General features: G+C 39.2%; 1 protein-coding gene across 4 annotated transcripts; it reads right to left on the bottom strand.

Annotated features, from left to right (window-relative positions):
• Nucleotides 1-232: 232 nt before the first annotated feature.
• On the bottom strand, nt 233-8471 carry KT2 (potassium transporter 2). Of its 4 annotated transcripts, none has more exons than XM_011624768.3 (10): nt 8446-8471; nt 8256-8349; nt 6961-7195; nt 5484-5729; nt 5307-5360; nt 3918-4178; nt 3643-3695; nt 3398-3521; nt 2937-3191; nt 233-1588 (listed from the first exon to the last, which is right to left on the bottom strand). In XM_011624768.3, exons 2-10 carry the CDS (start codon nt 8292-8294, stop codon nt 510-512), a joined length of 2346 nt encoding a protein of 781 aa, XP_011623070.1. In that variant the 5' UTR covers nt 8295-8349; nt 8446-8471; the 3' UTR covers nt 233-509. The 4 variants fall into 4 exon arrangements, with proteins under 4 accessions (XP_011623070.1, XP_088731130.1, XP_020522335.1 ...); XM_088875004.1 differs by having other exon boundaries at nt 6961-7192; XM_020666676.2 differs by having other exon boundaries at nt 8256-8471.
• Nucleotides 8472-10414: the final 1943 nt, after the last annotated feature.

Below are 10414 nucleotides of genomic sequence, written 5' to 3'. Positions count from 1 at the left end.
GTTTAAAGGTAATTGTCCCATCGTATACAATCTGTTATCAAATAGTCCACGGCAAACCGTTGGATCCTTGAGTGACTTTGTATCACAAGTTCTAAGAATTACCATTACCTATACGCTAGAGGCTTTTTAAGATGAGAAGCCTTGGAGCCTAGAGGCTTTTGCTGTTTTACTAACATCATTTTGAGCAATAGGCTAGCCATAGTTACTGTGCTTCTGTGCATATAGATATACATTGTGGTGAACCGCGTAATTCTTGTGTATTCTCTTTTCATTATTATGCTTAGACAATGAACTGTTAGTTGACCAACACATTCACAATGGATCAAATAGCTCAAGATCCTTGAAGGTGGTCAAAACTGCTAACTTTCTAAACACCTTGAACACTGTCATCTTACCAAAAGGCACCTTGGGATGATACTTGCATCACCACATTCTCTATCACCTTTCTAGCGAAAACACCAATCACCTTTTTTGTGTGGCAAAAACACCACGCATGTGTAAAGGGAGCATCACACAACATATACCATCCCAACCTCGAGCAGCGACACATGCGGGACCCGCAATGCCACCGCTGGCCCCCTACAGTTCCGACTCAAGAATGTGTAACCATAATCGATCGCCAGTCTCTTTAAGAAAGATGACCCTGGGCTCGCCTTCACATGTGCATGCCCCATTATGAATGCAGTCCCGGCCTGTTGTGCAGTTGCCAACTCCTCTAGCTCCTCCCTCACGCTATCATCCATCCTGGGGCTATCTGGGAACACAAACCTCACTCTCCTCCGAAACCCATTCTCGGAAGCTCGAAAATCCGACTCCTGGAGACTAACAGACTGTGGGCTCTCATCAGTTTCATAAACGCAACAACTTGCAAGGAAATCTGGAGCTGACCCCACAACAGTCATTTTTACCATTTCATCCCCACTACCCCGCTCTAAGGAGGTTTCAGACTGCAAGAGAGAGGCTGGGGACTGGGGACTGCTAGTCAGTCTGACAAAGTCTGCCAGTCGAGCTGCAAGCTCGCGCTCAAAGTCATGGGTATCCCGACGCACATCTCGGTATCCATATCGTGAAATGCACCTATACAAACGGGCCCCCGGTGGGCCCACTCTGCCGATCAAATACCTTTCTGCAGCAGGAACCCGGGGCACCGGAACAGATTTCACACAAACAAATACAAGGACTCTATGGAACGCGGGGAGGTTCGAAACGAAACGTGAAAAGTTGGCGGGGACACCAGAGACAAGGTCGGTGAGTACAAGGCCGATGCCTGGGACCCTAGCTATGCCTAAAGCGGGCCCCAGTGCGAGAAGCCAGTCTAGAGAAACCTTGTTGTGAAGGTCATACTCATAACTTTTGATGGTTGCATAGTGCCAGACGAACATGAGGGTCATCAGAATGAGAGCGAGAAGGATAGGGACCCAGGCACCATCAAGGAACTTTGTGAGAGAGGCAGAGAAATAGAGCAGCTCAAGGGGCCCGAAGAAGAGGAGGAAGGCGAGGGCCACAAGGGGGGGCTTGTGCCAGCATAGGAGGATCACTAGAGAAGTGAGGCAGGTTGTGACCAGCATCACAGTCATCACCGCAAGACCTGCATATGCAGAAGGCTGCAGCTGTTAGGGACCTTCGGAACAATCTGCCATCTCTCTCTCTCTCCCTCTCTCTCTCTCTCTCAAACAGGTACACATTTCATACATATACAGTAAGTTCAACAGAAATACTCTTCACAGGTCTTTCTTGCAGCTTCAAATAATAGAGAAAATATACTACGATGCATATGACAACAGTAAAACTATGAACTCAAGTGTCCGTCATTATCCAATGATTGATGGATGGTGATGAAGAGAGCGTAAGACCAGTCATGTGTCCTACTTCTCACAACCCTCCATTCATTAATGGGTGCTTATATACTTTCTAAAGCACATCATCATAGTACTCTGTAACTATGAATTTTAAGACATGCATATCTAGAGTTTTAGGCATGTGTCGATAGGCCAAAGACAGGACACGCGTTTGACACTAAAGAAATTTTAGAGGCTTCTACTTTTTTTCTTCTAGAATGTCAAGTACTTGTTGCTTAAAAGGTGAATTCTGAGCTTGGAAAGCATGGGCTCAGAGACTTGCTATGGACAAATTATCATGTATACTTTGTAACTATGACCTTAAGACATGGATGTCTACAGCTGTCGGCACATGTTGACATGCTTAGGATATGACTCACATGTCTAACACTTCAGAAATTTAGACTCTTCTAATATATTTTTACCTTCTGAAATGTCATTAATACACTTCATCACTTAAAATCCCACCTCTCCCCTCTCTAAATGGTGTATGAAAGTTTATGTCTGAAAAGCATTTCAGGTTTGGTAAAAGCATAGCATTTCCAATGAGCATATCTGTGTCAAGTGTTGACTCTCATATATCCATGTCTTAGAAACATGGCATTCTAGTCATTCACACACACATACAATGATGGAGGCCCTTATACCCCCAACACCATAACCAACTATTGCCCCCTCCCCGTTTCCTTTCTCGTCTCCTCTTTCTCTCTCTCTCTCTCTCTCACACACACACATACATACAACTTCAGGACAGCGGTGATGTATTTTCTCTATCTATACTGAACCTAAAGCAAGTACGCTGAGAACAGTAGAAGGCATTCAGTCATTGTTAGAGAATTGCGATGGGCTCTGTGCGAGTGTGTGTGTGGATATGTGTGTGTGTGTGTGTGAGAGAGAGAGAGAGAGAGAGAGAGAGAGAGAGTTGGTTATGATCGAAACCTTGGTTCGAATGGAATGAATATAAAGGCAGAGAGATAGTTAGAGTTGCATCAGACTTACTCTTCTAAAAATCTCGCCACCACAATTCATTCATTTGAAGCCAATATGCAACTGCTACTATGACAAGCCAATCCAGAGAAATCATGCTCAAAAGCTTACCTGAGGCATTGCCCATGTGTTTCGTATCCCTGAACCCTACAGCCACAGCGAGAGTGAGGACCATGAGCATCCAGTTAACCTCTGGTATGTAAATTTGGCCATGAATTTTGTCTGATGTATGAACCACCTTCACTCTTGGAAAGCAGCTCAGAGACTGGCTCTGGTTAATGATGGAGAAAGTTCCACTAATAATAGCCTGGCTTCCCACCACTGAAGCGAGGATTGCAATAGCAAGTATAGGCCACCTCACACTCTCTGCAAAACATAACAAAGAAATAAACCCAATTAAAATTATGTTCTAGAGAAAGATTTTGATAAGTTTGCTAGAGAGAGATGATAAGAAACATTGAGGAATTTCCTCTCAGAAAGATGGTTGCAACCATGTTTTTAGATTTTGGTGGGGTCTAAATTAATAATTTTCATTATTGTATATCTAAGATATTTCAGAAGGGCTGATATACCTGGCACAGAGACATAGAAGCCAATTTGGTAGCTTGTGTCTATGTGATGGTGTTTTGAGAGATACGCAGCTTGGCCCATATATGCTAAAATGAGTGCAGGGTAAACTACAAAGGTGAAGGCCATCTGCAGATTCAAGGAATCAAAGCAAGTTGCAAAGAACAGTATAAAGTAAAGGTCCCTAGATGTAGTAGAACAAAAGAAATCATTCCCTCTTTAACTGGAGAGAGAGAGAGAGAGAGATTGCCTGTATTGCTCTGTACGAGAAATGGCCAAGGTCTGCAAACATGGCCTCCGATCCTGCAAAGAAAAAAATCATTACATAAATGAAGGCTTGACTGGTTTGTTCGCAAAGATATTGTACATTGTCAAAGGATAAAAGTGAACAAAGTTGCAAGAATATGTCATATCACGCGCACATGCACGTGCACGCACACACGCACACACACACACACACACACACACACATACACATGCACACACACACACAGAAAGAGCTTAATAAGTTTCAGAGTTGGTCACCAGTGATGCACAAGAGGATTCCGCCCAAGGACATCCAACCACCCTTTCTGGTCTTCTTCAAGAACTTGTACATGTAGTATGGGGACAGTGCTTGATACACATATGGGTTCCAATGAAATATGTTGTACAATCCGAGGGTACTAATACATAGTAACCAAGTCAATACAACTGGTGCAAAGAAGAAGCCAACTCGGTGAGTCCCATAATGTTGCAGCGCAAACAAGCATACCAATATGAAGCATGTGATTGGAACCACCGCATCTGAAAAAAAATAGTTTTATTGGTCAGATTTTGAAGGAAAAGAGTAGAACGCATACAAGTAGAATACGCCGTATTCCAATACACACTGGTCTGTCTATGGCATCCCAATACTACATCCTCCACTGATGGATGTTGGGAGATTAACTGAGGTGGGAACCAAAGGGGCATTCACAGGGGTAAAGTTAAACTCCAGAAAATGGCCACCATTGTTTCATGATTATGAATTAACTTTCCTAGAGCTTTTTATCCCATATTATATATTCTGAAAGAAATTACAAGAAATAACTTTTTCTTTACCTACAAATATTGAATGAAAATAAGCTTCATGATTAACATATAAAGATCTTCTAATTGATCCAAGTTTGAATTTCAAGTTATAGCAATAAATATTGCTCTACAGTGAACAATTCCATTATCGAGTCGAGAACAAAGATTCTAATTCTTGTACAAGAAAAAACTTGATAAAACATCAGGCTTGAGCTGGCGGAAAGCTCAACCTTGCAGGCCACACGTAACAATGAGTATTTTTCTCGTGTATATGGAGCCAGAGCTTCCAAATCATTCCAGACTTTTGGTTCATTGTAGCACAAAACATGGCAATGACATTTGGCTTTGTTTTACAATTCAGTACTCAGTGATTGATCATATTCCAGTCTACCAATAAATCACAACCAGATGCAATAGCCACAGACAACAATTCAACCAAATTTCTTTTGATTTTGTAGCTTATCTATATCAGAGCAAAGTGGGAAACCCCTTATCAAGATGCTGATATGTGAGGAAATTAACACCAGAGGGCCTTGTTAAAATGGAAGAAAAAAAGGGTACTTCACTTGTTAATATAGTTCACCATTCCGGGGATCTTTATTCGTACAATCTTAAACAATTCAGCGAAAGTAGAAACTTAAATTCTTGTTCACAGAGTAAATTTTCAGAGAAAGGTTCGGGAGAGGACCCCACACTCTAGTCACCACATTGTGTTTTCCATTCCCATTACTAACACCACCCCACTAACACCTTCAAAAAAGCTAACTCGTAATCTACTTGAAAAAACGGGTAGGGGCCTGTCTTCCCCACTGAATTACCCAAAAAAAAAATTCAGAGAAAGGTTCAGGAGAGGATCCTTACATTCACGATGCTCTTTGGACATAGACAGCTCAAGCCCTGAGACTGCTGAGAAAACTAAAACAAGAGACAAAAATAAAGACAAATCAATACCTTAATCAACTACTTCGTCGAGAACATAACAAAATCACCAATCAATCAATCAGAACATAAAAAATCACAAGGAAAAATGGAAAGTACCAGAAATTGCTGGAGTAAGCACCCCATCTCCAATTACCATACAAGTGCCCAATAAAACCACAATTAGCAAAGCCGTATGAAAATTCTTATGCTTCTCTAACCAAATTTTTACCCTTGATCCATTCCTTTTGTCAGGGGGAGATTCCATTATGTATGTAGAAAGCTCCTCATCTGCAACCTGCCTATTGGGTAAAAGGCTTACTTTTGCATGCCTGCATATCAATGAATACAGAGCAAATGTACCACCTACAACACCAACCAAACAAAATCAACAAAATTACTAGAGACACATGAATCCCAACTAGAATATCCTATAAAAGTTTAGATTGCACTTGATAGTGAAAAAAAGCTATAAGATCATCTTAACCAAAAGAGAAGAATATTACAAATAGTATATCAAAGAGAAGGAACATAAGCTCATCCAAATATGAAATATGCATTAAAAATTTAGACTATATTAATTGGCAATTTACAGTAAATGAAAGCAACATAAAATATGCTGAAATGGGTTCTAACCTATGTTACAGAGACACGGACACGCATGTCTATTTATGATATGGATACGAGTGTCAAAGATGTGAACCCCAAAAAATGACATCTAGACATGACACATCTATAAAATATACAAATATATAAATAATTGTATATATATACATATATTAAAATCTGTGTAATTCACATCTGCATTTACATGTACAATAATTCATGTCATACAACAATAGTTAAGGATCCAAAAAATAAATAGAATTAGATTAATAGTCCAAAAAAGGTTTCTTTGTGAATCTGAATTTTATTCGTCAAATTTCTTATAGACCAATCAAGGTTACATCGTAACAATAGAGAAAAAAGCTGCAAAGTATTAGCTAATTATTAATTCAAAGTGTAGCACCCTTATTGTGTAGCTATTGAAAACAATCCTAAAATACTTGTTACTTTAAAAATAAAATATTCTTTAATGAAGACTGAAGTTTCCAAACAATGAAGTGTCACTTAAAAAAAAAAAAGTGTGAAAAAAGGGACATAGTAGTGGACAATTAATAGAGGTGTCTTATGTGTGTCTAAGAGTGTCACACGCATAAAAGAATACAATAGTGGACACTTAATAGAGGTCTCGTATGCATGTCTAAGAGTGGCACATGCGTGTCGATGTCTGTCAAGTGTCAACACATGGTCAGACCCGGACATGCATGTCTATGTTTCATAAGTTCTAACTAAAAGAGAAAACTTATAAATTAGTATATCCAAGAGAAGGAATATGACAGACCCATTTGAGTAAATCTACATAAGAACCTAGGTAACAAATAATTGAATAAACTGACAATTGAAACAAAGCAATTGTAAAAAAGCTAGCAAAAGAATTTTTGGATCTAGTCAAACCAATAGAACATAATACAAGAAGTATATGTCAAACAGAAATACATAATTTCTAGATTAGGAATATGATACTGAACAAGTAAAAGCACTTGTATTAAGATACCTTCTCCATTATCATCAGCTCTGAGCACTATGAAGACGTACTTGAAAAGTGGGATTAGTGTGAGCGTCCAAAAAACAAAAGACAGAACCCCAAATATTTCTTCGTTGGTCTCCGAATGAGTGATATCGTCTGCAAACGTGCTCTTGTATACATAGAGAGGGGAAATGCTCAAGTCCCCATATACCACCCCTAGGCTTTGGTAAGCCAAGAGTAAAAGGCTCCTCCATGAGTCCTTCTACAACCAAATTTGGATCCAATTGATTGCTCAGACTCATATTTAAACTACTGTAACATTAACCACCCACTACCATATGTAATGTAAAGCAATATTAACAAGCAACCACCCCCCCCCCCCCCCCCTCTTCAAGAAAAAAAAGTAAAGCAATTTCAATAAATAATGGGAACAAATGAAACCATTGAGTGAAGAACAAATTCAGGAATGAAAACAAGCAAGCTAGTAAGCAATAGCAACTAAACTTCACTGGTTTTTAGAAAACTAAGAAAGAAAGGAGCCCATTAATCTACGTTCTTCAAAGAAATGCAGCAACCGTGATTTATACACATAAAAGAAGATATCCACATAAAAGAAGAAAGCCAAGTATTAGTGCCATTCAATCTTTTAATTGTGTTAGGTGAAGATGTTTATTTCCAAAAGGCTTGAAAAAAAAGGAAGCAAGATTAGCACTATATCATGGAGAAAATACTCGAAAAACCCAAATGCAAAATAACCAAAACTAATAAGAAAATAAAAATATTGGCAATTCGTGTATTTCTCATTTGCATAAAAAGATATAAACAAACCCATATCATAGCTGTATATCATACAAAAAATATATCAGATTTCATGAACATAAGCATTATTCATTAAAAAAAGAAAGGTAGCAAAAAGAGCATGGTTACTGCAGCATTCATAACTGGTGCTAAGTAAAACTAAACAAACCCAACAAAATAATAATAATAATAATATTCCCTTATCTACTCAGGAAAAAAAATCCCACACCAGATATATTGAGAAACTCCTGTAGCTCAGTAACATTACAACATATTTTGATTTTTCTTTTTTGGATTCTTTTGCTAAGAAGAACTAATAAAATGTAGTTTTTGTTACTTTTAATGTTACTAAAAAGAAACATTAGAGAAAGACAGAGGACAACCTTTAAAGGATTTCTAGTTCACTAACAGTACAGCATATTTTGATTTTTTTTTGGATTCTATTGTTAGGAAGAACTAATAATATGTAGTTTTTGTTATTTTAATGTCACTAAAAAAAACATTAGAAAAAGGGAGAGGGCAACCTTTGAAGGATTTCTCTGAGTACTGGCTTCAGGGTCCATGAAAAATTCAAGGAAAAGAACTGCCTCTTCTACTACCAATCACATTATGAAATTTCTGCAGCATAGTTTATTCAATAAATAAATCAAGAAAAATAAGTACAAAAATAGGGGGGAAAAAAATGAAAAATGAAAACAAGCGACCATGGCTAACCTCCATTGGTGTTATCAGTTAAAGCTGCAACTACAAGGCTTCAAGAATCAAGAATATAAAAGGCATGGATAAAAATGCCCTTATCTTAAATGTTAGGACAAATGAATCCAACCGTTTCCAAATGCCATGATTGTCCCTTTATGCTAAATATGACTATTCTGCCCATATCGTTTGAATAAGGCTCCAGCTCAAGGCCCAAAACTTTGCTAAAAATGATGTGAGATTTTCAAAATATTAATGTTTTCTCCATCTTAAGATTCTAAATTTTGAATCATGTAGTAAATTTAAACAAAATAGATGGTATGGTCCAATGTAATATTTTTATTATTATAAGGAAAAGAAGCTTCATAAATTTATATAACCACGTAATATCTATAAATGAAAAGTCGAACTCGGTGTTTTAAAATTTAGATAGGCCAGGGCGAACTAGTTGTTCGAGAAACTGGTCCAAAACGGTGAATCCCTATCTCTAAGATCTATTGGATTGTCCTCTATATAGAGGCACCGTGATCAAGTGGGTGGTCAAGTTGGTTATTGGTGATAAGCCTCGTATTATTTTCCTCTATTTCCCAGATTTATTGGATTATCCTTTATATATATATATATATATATATATATATATATATATATATAAAGGTACCCTATTTGTGTAATCTTTTATCCAAACAGTGAAAATGTAGCTATTGGACTTTTGTAGCTTTTGGGCTTTAGATCCGTAGACGTCAGGCTCCGACTTGAACCATATAAATCTTGTGTTATCTATATTATTCTCTCTCCATAATCTCATCTTTATCTCTCTTTTACTCTTTACATAATCTTGTGTTATCTCTCGTTTTCTCTTTCATCTTTTCATTCAATGTCTGCCTGTGCTCATTCAATCTCTCTGTTCATGTACTCTCGAATTTAACGACCAGCTCAAAGTATCGTGCCGCGAAAAGTGTCATGCCGCCGCGCAAAAGAAAACCTCCGGCCCCAAGTGTCTGGGAGCGTAAAAGAGTAAACAAAAACACTCGTGCCGCGTAAAAGAAAATCCCTAAATGTCGTGCCGCTCAAAAGAAAACCCCCTAACTGTCGTGCCGCTCAAAGGAAAACCCCTAGTGTCATGCCACGTAAAAGAAAACCCCCTAGTGTCGTGCCGCGTAAAGGAAAACCCCCTAGTGTCGTGCCGTGTAACGGAAAACCCCCTAGTGTCGTGCCACGTAAAGGAAAACCCCCTAGTGTCGTGCCTCCTAAAGTAAGTGTCGTGCCGCGTAAAGGTAAACCCCTAAGTGTCATGCCAGGTCAAAGAAAACTTGAAGTGTCATGCCGGGTAAAAGAAAACTTGAAGTGTCATGCCGCGTAAAAGAAAACTTGAATTGTCGTACCACGTAAAAGAAAACCCCCTGTGCCGCACTTGAAGTGTCGTGCCACGTAAAAGAAAACACCCGTGCCGCGTAAAAGAAAACCCCCCAAAAAGAAACCCCCAAGTGTTGTGCCGCGTAAAAGAAAAGAAAACCGCGCCAAAGAAAACCTCCGTCCCCAAGTGTCGTGCCACCCCCGGCCCCAAGTGTCGTGGGGCATAAAAGAAAACCCCTAAGTGTTGTGTCGGGTAAAGACCCCAAGTGTCGTGGGGCGTAAAAGAAACCCCTAAGTGTCGTGCCGTGTAAAAGAAGACCCATAAGTGTCGTGCTGAGTAAAAGAAAACGCCTAGTGTCGTGCCACGTAAAAGAAAACCCCCAAGTGTTGTGCCACGTAAAAGAAAGCCGAAAACCCTTAAGTGTTGTGCCGCGTAAAAGAAAACCCTAAGTGTCGTGCCGGGTAAAAGAAAACCCTTAAGTGTCGTGCAGGGTAAAGGAAAACCCCCTAGTATCATGCCACGTAAAAGAAAACCCCCAAGCATCGTGCCGCGTAAAAGAAAACCCCCAAGTGCCGCGCCATGTAAAAGAAAGCTGAAAACCCCCAAGTGTCGTGCCACGTAAAAGAAAGCCGA

This window comes from Amborella trichopoda, chromosome 8 (assembly GCF_054954075.1).
Source record: "Amborella trichopoda isolate Santa Cruz 75 chromosome 8, AtrichopodaSantaCruz75HAP2 v2.0, whole genome shotgun sequence".
Lineage (NCBI taxonomy): Eukaryota > Viridiplantae > Streptophyta > Magnoliopsida > Amborellales > Amborellaceae > Amborella > Amborella trichopoda.
The sequence above is the reverse complement of the archived record's forward strand: the minus strand, read 5'-3'. Positions and strand labels throughout refer to the sequence as shown.

What these genes read in the sequence shown, in the direction of transcription:
- KT2 (XM_020666676.2), bottom strand. Translation starts at nt 8,294, where the DNA reads ATGGACCCTGAAGCCAGTACTCAGAGAAATCCTTCAAAG. An exon ending in GTCCAAAGAGCATCGTGAAT is followed by an intron (nt 4,179 to 5,306) that starts GTAAGGATCCTC and finishes ATTTTTTTTCAG; the next exon opens with ATGCGGTGGTTCCAATCACA. An exon ending in TCTCGTACAGAGCAATACAG is followed by an intron (nt 3,522 to 3,642) that starts GCAATCTCTCTC and finishes TTGAATCTGCAG; the next exon opens with ATGGCCTTCACCTTTGTAGT.